Source organism: Anolis carolinensis, chromosome 4, assembly GCF_035594765.1.
Source record: "Anolis carolinensis isolate JA03-04 chromosome 4, rAnoCar3.1.pri, whole genome shotgun sequence".
NCBI lineage: Eukaryota > Metazoa > Chordata > Lepidosauria > Squamata > Dactyloidae > Anolis > Anolis carolinensis.
Window position 1 is genome coordinate 148,987,095 of NC_085844.1, and position 20,209 is coordinate 149,007,303.

General features: G+C 37.0%; 1 protein-coding gene across 4 annotated transcripts in view; it reads right to left on the bottom strand.

Moving 5' to 3' along the window:
• Positions 1-20,209, bottom strand: part of dpyd (dihydropyrimidine dehydrogenase) — a 668,284-nt gene that overhangs the window by 89,710 nt on the left and 558,365 nt on the right. For all 4 annotated transcript variants that reach the window (XM_062977979.1, XM_008109224.3, XM_003220086.4 and 1 more), the window contains one exon: positions 14,412-14,554. In XM_062977979.1, the coding sequence (XP_062834049.1) occupies positions 14,412-14,554 (143 nt within the window). The remainder of the gene's footprint in view (positions 1-14,411; positions 14,555-20,209) is intronic.

The following is a 20,209-nucleotide window of genomic DNA, read 5'->3' on the forward strand; positions in this document are numbered from 1 at the left end:
CCTCAGGTGTTTTGGCCTATAACTCCCAGAACTCCCAGCCAGTTTACTAGCTGTTAGGATTTCTGGGAGTTGAAGGCCAAAACATCTCGGGACCCACTGATTGATAACCACTGCAATAGACTGTCAAACTCTTTTTTAAAAAACCCACAAACCCCCGCTACAAAATAAAACCATCAACAGAATTTAGGACTATAAAGCATAGATACAAAGAGACAAAATACTAAAAACTCTGGGGAAAAGGGGGAGGGGGGAAGATCCCACTAGAAGGATCATAATGTAGTCATCAAATACTATTCTCCCGGGAAATCAATCAGTATTGGTAAGGAAATCAAAACAAACCAGAGGATTGTGTCATTCTATACATTTTGAAAAGAGAGGCATATTACTAATATGACAGCCAGTCCAGTCATCAAGATTCCATAGGTTCAAGGTCAAGCATTTAAATGTCCTGATTTTTTATCAGTTTTATTCCTGTACAGCTGCACAATAATGCATGCACTTAGTCCCTTATATTTACGTTCCAGAGGACAGATATTACAAACATTTTTTGAATTGGGGCATGACATAATTGTACCTTTCTTGAATAGAAAACTTGAAGGTCAGCCCCAGCTATAACATTAGAGACTCCTGCCACTTACTATTTCCAGTTACTGTCCTGCAGCCTATTCAGATCTTAAATGGGAAATGAAAAATTAGATTAAGCCCTTGAAACTGGGAAAATAACTGTATAATGCATCTGGATCTGAGGGAATGTATTATAGAAGCGGATGATGTTGCCATGGAATGGGATGAGGGAATAATAAGAGCATAAAATATGTTTTTTTATCTTGTCAGATGCAATTTGAGAACATACTGCAAGTCACTTCTAGTGTGAGAAAATTGGCCATCCACAGATATGTTTCCCAGGGGACGACCAGATGTGCTGCCATCCTGTTGGGAGGTTTCTCTTATGTTCCTGCAAGCTAGAGCTGACAGATGGGAGTTCACCCTGCCTTGCGGATTCGAACAGGCAACCTTCAGGTCAGCAACCCAACCTTCAAGTCAGTAGTCCTGCATACATAAGTGTTTGTGTATGGTTTAACACTGGTTTAACACTGCATCTCCGCAATGTTAATTTTATAATGTCAATATAGGTTTTGATGTTTGATTGCAATGATAATACTCACTGATTTATTCCCAAATGTTATCTGTTTAGAATATTTTTAAAATGTATTTTTATACATTTTTATACTTTTATACATCATTGTATCATTTTATACAGCCACTTTTATACATCATTATTTTCTGCTACTATGTATTACCAGATTATTGCTATGGTTTTGCATCACCTACTTCATGTCAGAATGTGTAAATTACTCAGCATTTCTTTAAATGCTAATAGAATCAATGTTTCAAGATTAACCACAGGTGTCACTGTAATTGGGGTTTGATAGCAGAGAGCGGAAACTGTTGCATATAAGTTTGTAGTAAGTAACCTATGAGGTTTGATGAGGGTTGGAGGAGGAAGATAGGAGAGAGAAAAATTAGTTTGTATATGCTGTAAATATTTTGTTAGTATTTGTACTATTAATGCGTGTTGTTTTTGTTCCTGTTCACTTCACTGCAAGAAGGTATTTGGCTCCCTAACAGGAGTGAAGCATCTCCGCTATACAACAGGGAAGTTAATGCTGATTTGAACCCCTATTATTTCACTACATAACCACCTTGGTTACACATTGAAACAATGTCTCCAGGCCCACCCCTTCCTAGTCCTCACATAATTTTGGGGGGGGGGGGGGTGACAAGAGTTTGTTCATGTGGACAATCTCTTGTGCAATAGTAAGAACCAGGGTTATCACTGCAATGTGAAAGTTAGTGGGTGGGCAGGAACATCAATCTGCCACTTCCTAATGGACTGGAGAACAGACCCCTTTTGCCTGCAGAAATTGCAGCCCAATAAGTAGGGATTGGGCAACATTGGAGTTCCTATGTGTCCCTAAACAAGGGAATTCACAGGAATTGGGAATACAAAAATTGGAGCTCCCAATGGCACAGTGAGTTAAACCCTTGTGATGGCAGGACTGCTGACTTGAAGGTTGGGTTGCTCCCCAACACAGGGAGAGCGCGGATGAGCTCCCGCTATCAGCTCCAGCTCCATGTGGAGACATGAGAGAAGCCTCCCACAAGGATGGTAAAAACATCAAAACATCTGGGCATCCCCTGAGCAATGTCCTTGCAGACGGCCAATTCTCTCACATCAGAAGTGACTTGCAGTTTCTCAAGCCGCTCCTGACATGAGAAAAAAAAATTAAAATTTGGTATTTCTAGATTGCACATTTGTTGATGCGTCGGATGATTCCAGCCTACATCTCAAGGAATGAGTTTGAGTAAAGATGAACAGTAACATATTACTATTTAACCACAATATTAAAAACTTTGATTTGCCTTCTGTGTTTATTAGTAACAATCTCCCATTTCACATTTTTCAAAGGCAAGTTAAGCTCTGTTTGAAAATAGAAAATTGTCAACTACCAAGAAAAAAAGGAAGTCTCACACAGATGTTCCCATATGAACTTCCAAAATTAATTCACTCAGTTTGTGAGGTTGCATGTGATAAAACCCCACATAACATTATCAGACTTTTATTCTTGTTGTCACATACTGTATTACAAGCAGTTGTTCGGGAGGAAGAAAGCACACGTTACCTTTTGAAATACTGTACACTGCAGCTGCACAAGAAGAAACAAGGAATTCGTATAAAATATGCCCAAGAACATTTCCTATGCAGCCCATTTACATTACATAAAATCTGTTTCTCTGGAGGAATAGTGTGAGCATTAATTAGGTCTGTTATGTCTTCCATAGATTTAAGCTCTTTCACTCTCTCTTTTCCTCCAGAACAATTATAGAGAACATCATTATAATTTCCTCCACAGGTTATTTAACTGTAAAACTCAAGCAATGCTTTATTTAAATTTCTTTGTTCACTAAGGGCTTCTAATTTTTAAACATATGAGTAACACTTTTCCTAGTTAGTCAGAAAATGAAAGGAGGCATTGAAAATTCAGGTTACAAATATGCTGGTTTATATAATCCAAATAAACCACATTTCATTGCTGAAACCTTGCACTGTTTTGATAATGTGTGCAGTTGAGCTATGCAAGAACATTATGTTTAATCGTATAAATAATCTATCTATTAATGTGTGTCACCTTATCTTGGCAGCATGATATCAGAATGCAACCAATTTATGTATTAAAAAAGAAACACAATCCAGTCTAATTCTCCGTTGTACATCAAACATATCCCCAGAGTACCATGGTGAGCTTTAGTCAAAACCCTGCACTGGAGCAAGAAGTCAAGCAATGGAGCACAGCAAAATACTTGTACTAAGCCATACTTGTACTAAGTAATGTGGGTGGGTGTGTCAAGTGGTGTACTGAAAAACCTGAGTCAGTTGTATAGGACAGCAGGAGTTGATGCAATCAAATTTGAAGCATAATTATATGCTGAGATAGTATTGCTTCGTGCCAAAGTCTTTCATTTCAGCATTTGCAATATACTCATCAAAGGGGCCACCAGGCTTGAAGCTATACACTATGATGGGGAGGTTGAGAGTTTCCTATGCCAGTGGAGAAATTAATCCATTCTAACTATGTCTCTTTTAAAGGAGTTGTGCAAGTTGCTGAACCTATTTGGGGGCTGGGTTTCAGTACTTTGGATAGTTCCTCCAAGTCTAAACTAACCTAACACTTCAATCATGCCATAGAAACTACTGGCTGCCACTGATGGCACTTCTGAATGATCTCTGTTTGAATTCCCTGATTTCTTCAAGGCTGTTTCTTGATTTGATATGATTCTTCAACTAAAAGGCCTATTTTGCAACCTTTAGAAATGGCAGCTGGTACCAGCTGCCCTTCTCCCAGAGATGTTTGAACATCTCATCTGAAGATATGAAAATCCTGGGAAGATACAGGTCTTGTTTCTTCCTTAAGCACAGTTACAGTTTGTCTTTCCTTCAGGAGCTAAATATTGTGCATGTGGTCCTCTGCTCCATTTTTATCCTGATAGCTAGGTAGCTATCAGGATGACAAAGGTTATGCTGAGATATTGTGATTAAAGGTAGTGTATTAGTGGGATCTTGGTGCTGAATTATATTACGACTATACCATTGCTTCTTTACAGATGAACCTGCCACTTAAACCTCAAGATTATGCCTCTTTTATTAAATACTCAAAAGTGTAGAGAAGATGAACTCTCTTGTCTGCTCTCTTTATTTCTGCTTTACTGGCCCCTTTTTGAGGGCCAACAATTTTGCAGATTCACCAGTCACCAGGTGTATCAGGATATAAATAACCAGCAAAGACTGACTATTCTATCATACTCGCCCCCATATGTTGCATCTATCTAACACCAAAACAGTGATATTTCTATGTACTGCATTTAGTAATAACGTGAACAGACAATCAGAGGAGATCAAAGTGAGTTTCAAAGTAGTTTCCAGGCAATCAGACAGCAGCCGCTTTCATCTGTGCTGTTACAGTGGCAGCACACTCTTTGGAGATCACAAATGTTTCATTCTTCTATCTTTTTTTCTCTTTCTTTGTCGAAGTCATACAATTCCAGCATTTACCAGAATGCCATCTTCTTTACCCAAAAGATAGGGACTTAGTTATGTTATTACTGAACGGCAAGAGATTGCTAAGTAAAAAATGCTTTCCAAATGCCATCCTATTAGGCAAGCAGCCTTTGACCTCAAGCTTCTAATTTTCTGATCATATCAATGGGATAAGCAATGAAAATGAAGTGGTTGGTGTCTTTGAAAGTTCCAGTGACAGACAGGCTGTTTTGCATTTCTGCTTTTAATTTGGCTGACTTTTCTTTGAAACATTCTTCAGTAGTAAAGCACCACAGGTGTACAAAACATTACATATGCAGCCCCTTTGATTCTTCATTGCATTATACTTTTCTTATTTCATTTTGGCAGTGATAAACACAACATAAATTAACCTCTTCTTTCAGCATTAGAAAACAAAATCCCTTGATTACATTTTGAAAATAGCTTTTGTTGTATTTTTGGCAATATAGAAAACCAGATGAACATACTTCATGGAGCTCATACAATGCCTTCTACTAGATACAAAGTCTTCATTTGTGTCTAATATGTATAAACACATTTGAAAAACAAATAATTAAAGTTTGGACAGAAAGTTTAGTTTAGCTTATTCCACAATATATTTTTTTTCAATTTATTGCAACACACTATTAAAATTTAGGGAAATGCTTCAAGCTCTATACAGTATTCACACTCAGTGATACACACTGCAACACATTTGTTTGTTTGTTTTTCTCAAAACGTTCTTAAACAACTAAAATGTGGCAAAGGACTGTAAAGCAAAGCATTTGATTGGTGAATGTATGGCCCTTCGAAATACTGTCCAGAAAAGCTTTTCTTCCTGATTCTGCCAAACATACCAAGTGGCCAAAAGTCTAAAATTGATGTCCAAAGTGAAGAAGACAACTGGAATGCCTAGAGACCCATCTATCTGAAAACTAAACATTTACGCCAAAAACACTAGGGAGATGGGGAGGAAAGAAGCTAGGAAGCAAGGATTTTCTTTCTTTTTGGCATCATTCAGGACAGACTTTCTGTGGTCCATAGAGACCACACTCCGAGCAGACAGAGAACTGTAATGAACAATATCATTAAAGCTGGAGTCGGTTGTTCCCTTGAGGCGCATTCCCATGGGGCCATACTTTTGTAAGCTGCAAGTCTATCAAAACCAGCCAGCAAAACAATTTTTCTGTCTTGGGACCTCAATTTAGTCCTGGAGTGATTAACCTCTCATCCTTTTGAGCTTCTTCCTTCAATACTGCTATATTTTCTTTCCGTTAAAATTGCTTTCGGGTTCCATCAGCTTGGCTATAAGAATTTGTGAACTCAATTTTGTGTCCACGAGAGAAACTTATTTGTGATCTATGAAAGGAGAAAGTTCTCTGACCCCTAGAGTACTCCAGGAATAATGCAGAAAACCCACTTCCACAATACCCTAAGAGACCGCTACTTCTTGTCTTCTCCATATAATAACTTTCAAGCAGGATGTGCCACATGTAGATTGTTGGGTCATTTCTGGAAAACAATGTAGTGTCTAATATTTCTTCCATTGCTTCCAAAAAATACTTTTTTAACCATGCAGTTCACATTGTGGGTCATGCCAATTTTGGTTATCTTGCAATATAAATCATTAATTCCTCTTTCGTAGAAAACACCTCAATGGTACAGAGTCAGCCTTTAGCCATACAGTGAAAATTGATCCACAACTAGTGAAATAAGCATTACTTTATGAAGTTATAAAATTGAAGCATTCTTAACAATAGACTCCACCCTACCCAACTAAGATTTTTTTCTTTGTATCTCTGTAAAGAAATATGAATTTTAGTTTACAGATGTCATGTTTAATTGTGTTTTAAAAGTCATGTTTAACTGTGTTTTAAAAGAGTCAGTATTTCAGTTACTCTGCACTCATGAGTGGTTGCCATGGAGAAGGGGGCGGAGCCAACTGCGTTTAGCTGAAGAGAGAGCCGAATTTGGAGGGAAACTCAGTCTGTGGTCAAAGAACCACAGGGAAGGTTGATTTTAGAGCCTGTGTTCTTATGAGACACAGAGAAGACTGATTCTCAGTGAAGGGATCAGGGAGGCTCAAATGTTTGATTTTGAGTCAATTTTAAAACAAGTTTGGTGACTTATTTTATGTAGTCTGTGCCCTGATAAGGTACAGGGAAATCTGATTCTCAGTTGAGGGGATCAGGGAGACTCAAGAGTTTATTTGAGTCATTTTAAAAATAAGTTTGGTGACTTATTTTAAGGTAACCTGTTTCCAGATAAGGAACAGATAGGCTGTGATTGTAATTCACAGGGTGACTGCAGGTTAAAGCAGAAGAGAGAAAGAAGTGGCATTTTAAAGTTTGAAACACCTCAATATAGCATTGCAACTGTTAATCTAAGTGCCTCAAACAAGAAGAAAAGTTATTGTAACCATTAAGCTTGTGCCTGAATAAACGTATTATTGTTATTTTTAACATCTCAGTCTCTGTCATATACACACTCATTAAGAATAAACAAGAAAAAGAAGAAAAATAAAGATTTAAAAGTCTCCTCTCTAAGTAGCCAGTGGCTACATCTTCTATAGTGGTGGCAAGAGTTGATAATCCCCTTGACATCTGGTGGCCGCATTATAAACATCTTTACCTCTGGTGGCAGGGTAAATAAACATCTTTAATAACTGGCGGCAGTGGATATAACAATAATAATATAATATATAATTAAAACAACCTCCATCTCCACATCTCCGCAAATTGGTGTCAGAGGTGGAATTAAAAAGTATTCCCCCCTGCCTGAAAGAACCTCAGTCGTTCTTAGATCTTTACAATCTCTTACTCCTTTTGCAAATGTAGCTTCAAAGATGGTATTTCTAATATTATTTTATAAAGAGTCTGAAGGAAATCCAGCCTTAAAGACCGAATACTCTTTTTCTCCACCACCACCACAATACCTCCTCCTGCTTTGATAGTTGAAAAACAATATTCATGGTAAAATCATCAAAGCTTTCCACAGAAGAAACCTACCATTGATGCAAAAGAGAAGCATGTCGTTAGGACTTCATATTTATAAGACATTTCGTAATGCGTTATCAGAAAAGACAAATGCATTATTCAACTCAGAAAATAAATTCCCAAACTATTCTAAAGCTAAAATGAGCTAGATTCCACATTCAAAAACTGTGGCTATAGATACACAGAGAAAAGGAAATTGAGAGAGAGAGAGAGAGAGAGAGAGAGACAGACAGACAGACAGAGACAAAAACACACATATATGGTCCACATTGTTGAAAGCAACTCGTGCATTCTTTTCCTGGTTACAGCTGCTAGAAATAATGATTGCAGAATCCTTTTCAACAAAAGGTCATTTATGTCAATGGACAGCACATAGAGGATCAGATCACCCACGGTAATTGCAAATTAATGCTCTACTGCTAATGCATTAACTACACACTATTGATCTACAATTGAATCATACGGGCTGCTGTGAAGTGATTTTTACTTTAATATTTTTGTGCTTTATGGCATATTCCATAATGCATTTTCTCTTTCAACTGGAGTTTTCTATAATTGTCTCCATTTTTAATTTTCTACAGTGAGATGACTTCTAAAAATGCATGTGTTTGCCTCAAAAGTCACACAAATATACACACACAACAACGGGAAAGATGTGACATGGTAGATGGCATATGTGAAAGAAGAGACCTGTGAAAAGATGGAAAATCTTATTTGCCAACCAAATAATGAAAACAGGCTCAATTAAAAATAAAGAAGACATATGTTGCAGTGGAATGCTACAATTGTACAACAAGTGTAACTAACAGTTAATTTGACTTTCATCAAAGAAGTGTCGTGAATTTGGAATAATGCTTCTGCCAGTTGTTGTATGTCTAACACTAATATGTTTCAAAGTTTTTTTAAACAACTACTATCCACCCAAAACCTCATCTCATCCCACTAATTAGAAAAAGTAAGAATCAGCTATGTTCAGAACGAGTCAGAGGTTAGCTTTGGTTTCATTTTTCCACCCACATCAGCACGGAACACTCTTGTTTAATTAAAATGTTCAAATTGGCTATTGAATACATTTAAAATTAATGGTATTTACATTTATTCAGACCCTGGTTACATAAGCAAGGGGGGGGGGGAAGCTAAGACCATTTTATTTCTTTATTTTTATAAAACCCTCAGAGAAGGCCATAGCTAAATTATGGAGGTGAAATAGGTCTATAGAAGTTCCATCTCAGTAAAACCGCAGCTCTTTTCCATAAGACAAATTATAACTAATCATGCTACCTTACTTTGTCTTAAGGGTTTTTTAAAAGGTGTATTCATGTTTATTTATTCATTATGCTTATTTCCTCCTTTATTAGGTGAATTTTATTAGGGTACAGGCATTTTATTTTAGCTACTTAAAATTTCTTGAACCATACTTCAGGATAAGAAAACCTTAAGGAGGCATGCAAAATAAAAATAACAATGCAACAATAACTTTCTGAATGACAAGGAAAATAATAAAATAGGAAACCCAATCCCCAAAATTAATTGCTACTATTCAGAGTTGAGGGGAAGAAAACATCAAAGGATTGTATATTCTTCTTCTGAATGTTAGAACAGGCGAAATATTTGATAAGGAATTCTAGCCAAAATGAAGTGTTTTTTATAGCCCATTTGTATCAAGTGGTATCAAGGACTAAGTGTCCTTTCCATTCTTTCCTGTTGAATACTATCTGGAAAAAAGCTTGATTTTAATTAGACCACATGTGTCAAACTGAATTCCACTACTGAACAGCTAGTACCATCACGAGGTTTTTTCTAATGTTTAGGTGGGATTTCTTTCTTTCTTTCTTTTTCTTTCTTTCTTTCTTTTCTTTTGCAATTTGACGTATTGCTCCATGCTCTCGTGTATACAGCAGTGGTAAAAAAAAGGCTTGCTCCATCAAGAAAAATTATATAGTTGGAATCCTGTTGATGTCATCTACATGTTTCCCTATATGAGGGCTTGTACCGTTCTGGAAATTTAGCAACCATTCAGTTCATGGTTGCATATGCAGAGGTCCACAAATGTAACCATTTCACATGTGGCTAAACCCCATGATGTCTGCTGGGCTTACTTAGGTGTTCTCTCACCATACAATATTTGATTGGGCAGATCTATGCTCATTGGGGTTAGCAACAGGATTCCACTCATGCAGTTGAATGTTCTTGAATGGTGTGCAACTATTTGCCAGTGCCTTTGTTCAATGGGATTGCTATCTCATTGTTTCATGGGATTGTCGAAACAGCCATCCCGATCTCCTGATTGTACAAAGGGGCTGATAAGCAGATGAAATTGGTAGATACACAACAATTTGAAAAAAACCCAACAAAAACAAAACAGATTTACAGAAGCTAGTTTGGGTTACACGAAACATGGTAAAATCACCTGTACACTATATAGGTCCTTTCAGCTCTTCCGTCTGCCACACACGCACATACACACACAAATATAATTAAACACAGGTTTCTCCCAAAAGGAATAACAATAGACCTATCTGCCTTTCTAATCATTTTAACTATGTCTTAATAAAGTAATCAAGACCTCAATTTTTGAAGTCATATCAAAGTCCTTAAGTAAGTTAGAAAGAACATTGCAATATATTTTAAGCTAATACATCACTTTAATGGAAATCTTCAGAGGCTCAGTGACAAATTGTGGGAAGTTATATATTCCTTCAGTTGAAGTTCGGTTCTAATTAGCAGTCATAAATGAAATCAGTGGAACATTCCCCTGTTGATCATGCTTCTTTTCTTTTATGCTTTTTTGTGGAAATAAATACTCTTCCAGATTCAGGAAGGCAATGCAAGAAAGAAAAGCATTGTTTACAATAAAATCAAGACGCAAGTGACAGGCAGAGAAGTGGAGACGATTTGGAACTTTTTCCCCATTCTCAACAAGAGAGTATTTCAAGAAATTGCCAGCCTCACCAGATAGTTTTGCCCCCAGTTGGAGAGCAAGACAGTCCACTTTCCTGCTCTGAAGTTTCTATAATAAAAAAGTCTCCATGTAAAATGTAGTTTCCCTTTGTGAAGCAAAGCAGACACACACAACAAGCACAGAATAAGTGCTTAAGTAATGGGAAGCTGGAAGGAAAGCCAGTGAGGAGAAGTATTTTGTGTGCCCAGGACTCTGAAAGACCAGGCTTCAAATAGCTACTTGATCATGGAAGCCACACAATGTGACCATGAGCAAGTCATATTCTTTCAGCTTCAGAGGAAAACAATGATAATGCTGAAAAACCCTTTGGCAAATTTGCCTTAGGGTCACCATAAGTCATACAGTAACAACATAATGGGGTGGTGGTGGAAAACAACCCATACAATGTTTCTGATTTGTAAAAGTCCATGTAACAAGAAAGCAATTATCATATTTTGGTGCTAATTGCACCAAAAATATTCCACAAAATAACATTCCTTATTAATACCTCTAGAAAATATCTCATGTGACCTCATCAGAGGAGCCCATCACATGATGCAGGGCTACTTCCAGTGGAGCTCCATGCTAGCAGCGTAGCCCAGGGAAATCGGGTGTACATCCAAAACATCCAAAAAAGGCAGAGCAGCCAAAGAGAGAGCGAGGACAGCACAGAAATGCAGTGAGAAGGCAGAAAATGGACCCTGACAGCTGGGAACACAGCCAGATGGGTTCTCTATACTGCCCCATGATTTCTCTTGCTTTATAAAGGGTCATCGAATGAGGTTCATAGTTTTGCATGTGAGACAAAACACGTGTAGTGTCTTGTCTTTTTGCATGAGAATGAAAGAAAGAAAATTTACATTACCATTTTTCTTAGATGTGAGGTTTGTATCATATAATGCAAATTTCTCAGTGACTGTAAAACAATACTAATTGATGCCTTATAGAGTGACCTGGGAGTGGAAAAGAGCATCACACATGCAAAAGAGAGACTTAAGGATTAAATTCTACTACAAGTCTTATGCTGTTTTATGTTTTTGGGTTTTATTTATTTATTTTGTGTCAAAAGCATTGCATAATAACTAAGTTTAAAAGTGATGAAATAAAGAAATCACAGGCAGCTAAATAGTTTTAGACCAAAAGCGGGCAACAGCAACCGCATTGTCCATAGCTCTAAACAACTCCTCCTCCGTACATGAGGCAGGGCATTGTGGGCAAGCATACATATGCAGAGTTGTTTGTTCTGTTCCACAGTCACACAAGGTGGAGGATACCCCCAGGTAGTGCCATCTTGCCAAGTTGTCTTTTGATTTTTTTTAGGTTATCTGAATTGTATAATACATTTTATTTTGTTAAAAATATTTTTTATTATAATCTGCAATTGTCTAAATTTGTTTTGGTTTTCTTTTGGGTTTGTCATGAGACCTCAATAGAGATGGGTGGGATAAATATATTGTAATAAATTAATGAATAATAATCAATGGGATTTACCAATCCATTGACTCATGATTTAATCATTGATTCAAAGAGTTGCTCTAATGGAGATTAACCAACACAATTCAGTCTCTAATTTCAACTCCCTTTCTCATCCTTTACCAAAGTATTTGAAAATTGGCTCAAAAGCACGATATTTAAGTATTGAGAAAGTCTGATAAGAAGAATCTTGGACTAAGAAGAGCCTTCATAGTTTGAGACATATTCTGAATAAAATTTGCACTTCTTAATTTGGCACAGAAAAATTTCTGGAGAAGAAACAGCAGATTCTGCACAGAAAATAATATTTCTACACAGCAATGTTATTTTCTGTCCAGACAACCCTGTTTCCTGCAGAGAGAATGCTTTGTTTGCAAACTGGTTTTGAAAGTATCTGGTTTTTGAAAACCTTCTTGCAGTGGGAAGAAACTCACTAAAATTTCTCATTATTTCTTTTAACAAGAACATTAGAACAGGGAAAATCATATCCCTATTAGTCAATTATTATTAACTTAACCCACGTATTGAATTATGGAGGAATAATAGTCATGTATGGTACCAGCACATATCTGTCTATATCTTATCAACAAGCTCTCTTGTATTAATACCATTTCAATAAACAGAAGCTGAAGAATTAAGCTATTGTGGAACATACTTGACAAACATCATCACTTTGCTTAATTATTATTATAGAGTCCCTGATACGCCCTAGTATTCAGCAAATCATAACTCTTCCATAGCTTTCTAATAACCAAAGAATCAAAGAACAGATCTCAACTACTATTTGATGCAACCCCACTGGTGAAAGAAATTGATTTCTGCAGCATTTTGATAGGCAGTGGCATCACTAGTAGGCTGCGGTGGGTGTGAACTGCGTTGGATGACACCATCAGAGCTGGTGATAGCAAAATGACTGTCTGTAAAATGACAGTGTTTCATAAGAAATGCAATATTTTTATATTAAAATATCCCTTTAATTCGATATCACCACAAAAACATTTTTGAAAACCCAGCTTATACATACTGCATCAATATACCCACAAAGCTAAAACTCTGTGCTGATTTACTTTTTGAAACTTCTAATGTGCATGCGCTCTAGTCAAAGTGGTTATTCTTCTTCTTTTACAATGATGTTTTCAATTATGTGGTTTTGTCTGCATGTACTACATGCTTTTGTTGCAGTTAATTTTTTAAATTGTCACTGATTCTGTCAATTTTTCTGCTACTTTAGCAATAATATTGCAGTATGGGTTAGAATGAATCCTAGTGATGCCACTGATGAGAGATGGTCTTTTTATCCTTTATTTAAATAATTTTACTAAGGGACTGTCCATCTCCTTTTGATGCAGCTTGTTTCAACAGGATGGTATTGCTAATTTTGGCTTGAATTTTTTTTCTTTTGAAATTTAAACCCATTGATTTATCCCTACACTTTGGACACACTGCACATTAATATGCTACAGCATTATGTGAAAAATCTTACGGTGTGGATGATGACTTCCCGATTGCTTTTTCAGTGTCTTTTCCTAGATGAAACTAGTTTGGAAAAATGCAATTTTTACTTCAAGTCTCACAGGGGTAGCTTAGCTTGTTTAAAGGAGAACCATTTTTATTGAAGGCTTCCAGGAGGATTAACCTTCTTATCTTTCTGACAGTTGGAAGGGAAGTCATATATGGGGTGTGAGTGTGTACCAGCTGCAAAAACATATGAGAGAGCCTGTGGCCTGGAGACCCAGGGTATTTCACCCTAGTTTATATTATCCAGTTTGCAGAACCCAATTACTTTTTCACAGCTCAGTCAGTTGTAATTCATTGCCATTTATAGTGAGCTCTCGATATTTGTTGGGGTTTGTTTCTAGGAACTATTGTGGATACCAAAATCCATGGATGCTCACATCCCATTACACAAAATGGTGTCCTTTATATATATATGACAAAAATCAAGGTTTTTTTTATTTTTGAAAAAAAATATTTGCATGCTCTGCATGATTAAATCTGTGGACAAGGAATCCACGGATATGGAGTTTGGTTGTGTCATTTGTAGTTTTATTCAAAATATTTTGGAACTGCTTTTTTACTTTTAAAACAAACAGAACCTTAACCTGGTGATCTTTTTTAAAAAGTGTTGTTCATGTTGTCTAGGGATCAACAGGCCAGATCCAACTAGAACTTCCAGCATAGAATTTATCTCCCCCCCCCCCCCGCCTAAATGTACTGTTCTTGCATTTATTTTCATACCAGTTATGTCCTAGAAACAACGAAGAGAATAAGGGATGCATGCATATCTACTCCTGGCATATCACTCTTCCTCACCTTTTAGTTAATTTGTTTTTTTCCTGTTTAAATACGGAATTAAAAACAGATTTTGACAGCTTTATTTTAAAAGTACAAGTAAAATAGATACCTGTAAAACAGAAGCACCACAATGAAGAAACTGCAAGCCACTTTCAGCAGAGTCAATGCCTCCTGTAGCCAGGACAGGGAATCCTGGAAGAGCATGAGCAATTGCAGAAACAGCTCGAAGAGCTATTGGTCTGATGGCATTTCCTGCAAAAAAATTAGGAAAATGCATTATTGGAATGTGGCAGACACGGATTCATATAATGCTAGCAGTTTTCTCTTCTTGTTTCACCCCACTGCATCTGCCTTTTATTTTAGTGGGGAGTGACTAGAGGATGATTTCTGTTGCAAAAAGGGCTATTGTGGTCCCAAACTCACCCCCACACCAAACATACCAAATTCCACTCATGCTAGTCTTTAAACATTTGTGGATCCTGGGAGCCGAGTGTAATCCATGGACACCATTCCTTCCACTTCTGCTTTAAGGAATATACTCAGTCCTCTGTATCTAGGCAGCCTGCATCTATGGATTCCACCATTCACAAATTGTGTATGTATATATCTCTATATATCTATATCTATATATCACTATCTATTTATCTAGATACACACACACACACACACACAAATCCAGAACCTTGATTTTGTTATTTTATATAAGGAGTACCATTTTACTATGCTATTATATGAAATAGGACTCAAGCATCCACAGATTATATTCACAGAGGGTCCTGAAACTGAACACCATTGGGTACCAAGGGCCCACTGTATTGTGGTGATATCCCCATGGTTATACCCATCTGAAGGGTTGTCAGACCTTACTCCCAGGTGGCAACAGAACCACACAACTGCTTGTGCCCATGTATAATCCCTATGTTACCATCTCATAGTGTCCTACAGCAAAGAAAATGTGGAAATGCCTCTGTTACTTATTTTCCAATGCTGTAAAGCCACATCACATGTTACCAGCAAACCTGAGACAAGTTTTGCTTCATCTTTCTTTGCATCTCTTTATTGCTGGTGAAGCTTTTTTGCTTTTGGTACCAGAAAACTCCACTTTGCTCCTGTTCACCTTGTCATCACCTTAGTACTCACTAGAAGGCCTGAGGCAGGAGCAAGACGTAAACCTCAAACTAGAGCCCGAACACAGTATAATACTTCTTCATCACTATTCTAGTCACAATCTGGACAATAATTCAGAAGTTATCGTCATACAATAAAACCATTTTGTAATTTATCACAGCAAGAGTGTTATAATAATTGAGTGCTGTATTGTTATGATACCTCCCAATCCTCCAAGGTGGGCACAGCTTTGGTTGAAGACAGAGGCAGGAAAGTATCATCCAGTTTGGTCGAAGTCCAAATACAGAGATACAAGAGTGCTCACTCATGGGTGCCAGAAATGGGACATGGGGTAAGGAAATCAGGCATGTTTTATAGCTTACTTGCGAGTCATGGGAAGTCACAAAGTGATCTTGGGCAAACTACATTCTCCCAGTAAGGCAACAGCAAATCTCTTCTGAATAAAGATTGCCCCCAAAAAACTTATTTAAGGATTGTTATAAATTGGAGTCAATTTGAACTCATATAACAATAACAATGCAATTTAGTAATAACTCCATGCTTAGGGAAAAGAATTTATAGTACATAATCAGACATTTGTGATTAAATGCAACTAAGCTCTCAATAAAATATCATGGTAATGATAAAGGAACTTGAAGGTAGGGTGAAGCAAAGGCAGCCTGTAATTGGTGGGGTTGGCCTAAATGATTTTTATTGGTTTTGTGAATTGTGGTGGCTATACTATTGACTTATTTTCTGTTTTTCCTTGTATACATTCTTGATTCCACTTGCAAACTTCCAGAGTTCAGCCAGATGTTACATTGCAATGCAAAACATGCTACGTTCACTCAGAGGGTGCGACTTTTTTTAAACTAGACCCCACCTTTACTGTCCTTTATGAAAATTTCACTGTACCACTGCATTTGAAAACAAATAATAATTTATTTGTTGATATGGTTTTTCAAAAGTATATTGAAAGAAAACTGTTGTGTTGTCATTTTTGAAAGATGTTTCTTTAGTGCCTGTTGCCTCCAGCAACATGTCACCTCCCTCTTAAGAGCCCACCAATTTTTCCAGTCAATGTCGGTCTTTACAAATAGTGTGTCTGACAAGCCTCTCCCATCAATGCAAGTTGCTACTGAATCAGCATCCAGACACTAAGACAAGCTGTCTCTATTGACATCTGCTCCTGATTCAGCATGTGAATTATCCACTAGGGTTATGCCACCTTCAGCTGCTTCAGCAGAGATTTCTCCTCATTATTCACCTGCTCCAGTATTTCCTCCATTTTCAAAACTGAACTTGCACCCCATCAACATCTGCTCCAGAACCAATATGCACGCTGCCTGGTAGTATGTCATGACAACACATGTCTTCAAGGAACTGATATCCATTAGGAACAAAGAATATTGAGACTATTTGCTCTGCACAAGTAAGACTGAGAAGAAAAGTGTAAAATAGTTCTTGAATCCAAAATGTATTTTGTGTAGAGTTGGTGATGGAGAAGAAGTTGCATTAGGGACTGAACTCTACACAAAATAGTAGAAATTATTACCAATATATAATTCTTTAGCAGCACTGACCAACATTTGACCAAAGGTGGGGATTGTTTTGCAAAAAGACCATGAAGAACAAAAAGTAAAGACCATGGCAAAATAGAAGGTCACAAAAGGAAAAGAGAGAGGACAAAAAAGGTCCCACTGGGCATTAATAGATGGCTTGATATTTGCAGTTAGCTTAACAAAATCAATCTTAATGAGACTGGTAAGAATACAAAGAGTTCTCCTAAAGTCATGCTGCTTTTTCACCCTTGCTCTTTCAGACTATAAAGCATTGGAGTTTTGCCCAGATTACACTCCAGCAGTGGACAAATGACTAAATCAGATTCAGAATATGCTGGTTTAAGACTGGTCCTACCCCCCCCCCCCCCAACATACACACCCACCTTCTTCTGCAGTTGCAACTGAATAGTGTACAAGGGGAAATATGTAAAACTGCAAATACAAGAAGCCGTACATTTATAGTAATTTGGCAGGCTGATGCTTATGCAACATGTTGCATCTATTCAACAAGCACACTTGAGTTAGGACTAATTGAACTAAGCCTAACTAGATGCCTTGTGTTCTCTACTGTAGTTCAGGTATTACTTATATTAAGGAGCAAGGCAATTTCAAAAACTTATAGGCTCTCCCTGTGGTCTGGCAACTACTTAAATCCACTGTTCCCTTTTGGAAAAGCATATGTATTAGGGAATCACTTATATCTATGGATAAATACAATTACGCATAACCCAGGGTTATAAATCAGATACTGATTTATAGTTCTACATATAAATCAGATACTGGTTTGGAGGTAAATGTGCAGTCATTCCATTCCCATGTGTTCATTTTGTTTGTTCATGTAAGTAAGGCCTGAGCAGATCTTGGGCAGTTGCTTTCAGGAGCAGTGAAATTGTAGGGTTGAGTTCCATAAGTGGATAATGAATTTATAAATTAATACAACACTGAAGGAACGTTTGACCTCTAAGTATGTATCTTAACTGAACTGTAGCAATTTCACTTTTTTTAAAAAAATCTAAAGACCATCATCCCAGGATGCCCAGACAACAGTTGAAGAGGTTGTCATATGAAGAAACAATTCTTTTCAGAACGGGGCCAACATACTTAGCAACCATGCAGAAAGACTCCAGTGGCTTCTATGGACCATCAGTTTATAAATGAGATAGCAAGTATCATAAATGTGGAGCAATGAGCCACAAGGATTGCCACAGTTCAGAAAATAATACATCACATACTAAAACCTTCTGGTGGCTAAAAGCTGTAGCATACTTTCATGTGTCTTTAAAAGGTTTTAAAAACTTCAATGGTGATAGTGTTATTTTAGTCACAATATAACACAGAAGGTACCTGTACCTTGTATATTTTTTCTTATTGTCTGATTGTTATTCTTCTTTTAAATTGAAAAAGAATAATATAACAATTGAAAAAGTAGTACAAAACAGAAAACAAGTATAGTATAAATGTATTGTCATCCATAACAATAAAAGTGCATATATTTTTGTTTCCAAGCACACACCAAAGACTGTGACAAGTAAACACATGAAATTTAGTACGGATTCTACAGGGATCTTGGTACAGACCAGATATATTTTAATTGATTAACGTTCTCTAAAATTGCCTATAGGCTGTGTTGTATTTTCAGCCACTAGGTGCTGAATTGCCCTCAATCAGAAGAAATAAATCTGAATATAGACACAAATAGTTTTTCATATTGCTTTTCTCTGAAGATTCTCAAACTCTTCAAATAGTATAGAGATAATACTGCTTTTTATCAAAGAGAATGCACCAAACAGAAGTTTGAATGAAGACTGAGATAGATGGAAAGATTCTTGAGGAAGAAAGAAAAAGTGTCAGGACAACAGAAGAAAGGACAAAGAACATATGCGGCTGATGATTTAAGTGTTTCTAAATATTCTGGTACTTCTTATTCTAAGGCAGCATTTCTAAACCTGGGGGTCAGGATCCCTGGGGATCGAGCGGGGGTGTCAGAGGGGTTGACAAAGACCATCAGAAAAGACATATTTATGATTGTCTTGGAAACCACTTGAGCAGAGAAGGATGAATATCTCTATACCTGTCTTTTTCTTCCTTTTTGGAAACAGAAAGCGAATCCTCCCACCAAAAGCCCAATTTGCCCAATTCTATTGTTGGTGGGGTTCAAGGGGTTCTTTGATTGTAGGTGAACTATAAATCCTAGCATCTACAACTCCCAAATGTCAAGGTCTATTTTCCCCAAATGCCACCAGTGTTCACATTTGGACATGTTGAGTATCATGCCAAGTTTGGTCCAGATCTATCATTGTGTGAGTCCATAGTGCTCTCTGGATGTAGGTAAACTACAACTCCAAAACTCAACCTCAATGTTCACCAAATGCTTCCAGTATTTTATGTTTGTCATGGAGATTTGTGTGCCAAGTTTGGTTCAATTCTATCATTGGTAGAGTTCAGAATGCTCTTTGATTATAAGCGAACTTTAAATCTCAGCAACTACAATGCCCAAATGACAAAATCAATTCCCCCCAACCCCACCAGCATTCAAATTTGAGTGTATAGGGTATTTGTGCCAAATTTGGTCCAGTTAATGAAAATACATTCTGCATACCAGATATTTACATTACGATTCATAACAGTAGCAAAATTACAGTTCTGAAGTAGCAATGAAAATAATTTTGTGGCTGGGGGTCACCACAACATGAGGAACTATATTAAGAGGTTGCAACATTAAGAAGGTTGAGAACTATTGTTCTAAGGAATGCTTTTAGGTAGTCCTTTGAATAACAAGTGCTAGAAACAAAAAAGCCTTCTTACTTTTCTTGCTTATGGGTTTGCAATCTAGTGATGAAAAAATATGATTCCTAGATGAGTCTTCTCCAAGATGGGTCGTTCCAGATTCTTTGGCCCATAGTTTTTATAATCTCAAGGTGCCATGATCATGGAAGAGAGGAGATACAAACACCTGGGGCGGAGAAGTCCAAATTGGAGAAGACAAGACATCTACATCTAGTCTAGAGTGAGTATTTTTATATCCTTCGTTTAAATGACATTAATAAACAATGCTTTATCTATCATCTCACATGTGCTACTGTTTTCCAGTTTAGCTATTTTAATTTTTTTTATAACCAATCAAATGACAGTGTCAACAACTAACTTCTTGATTCTTTAGTTATTGGAAAATTCACAGCCATCGGTAATTCTGCCACTAAATACCTGCTAACAATCTCATGACAGATCACCATAACAA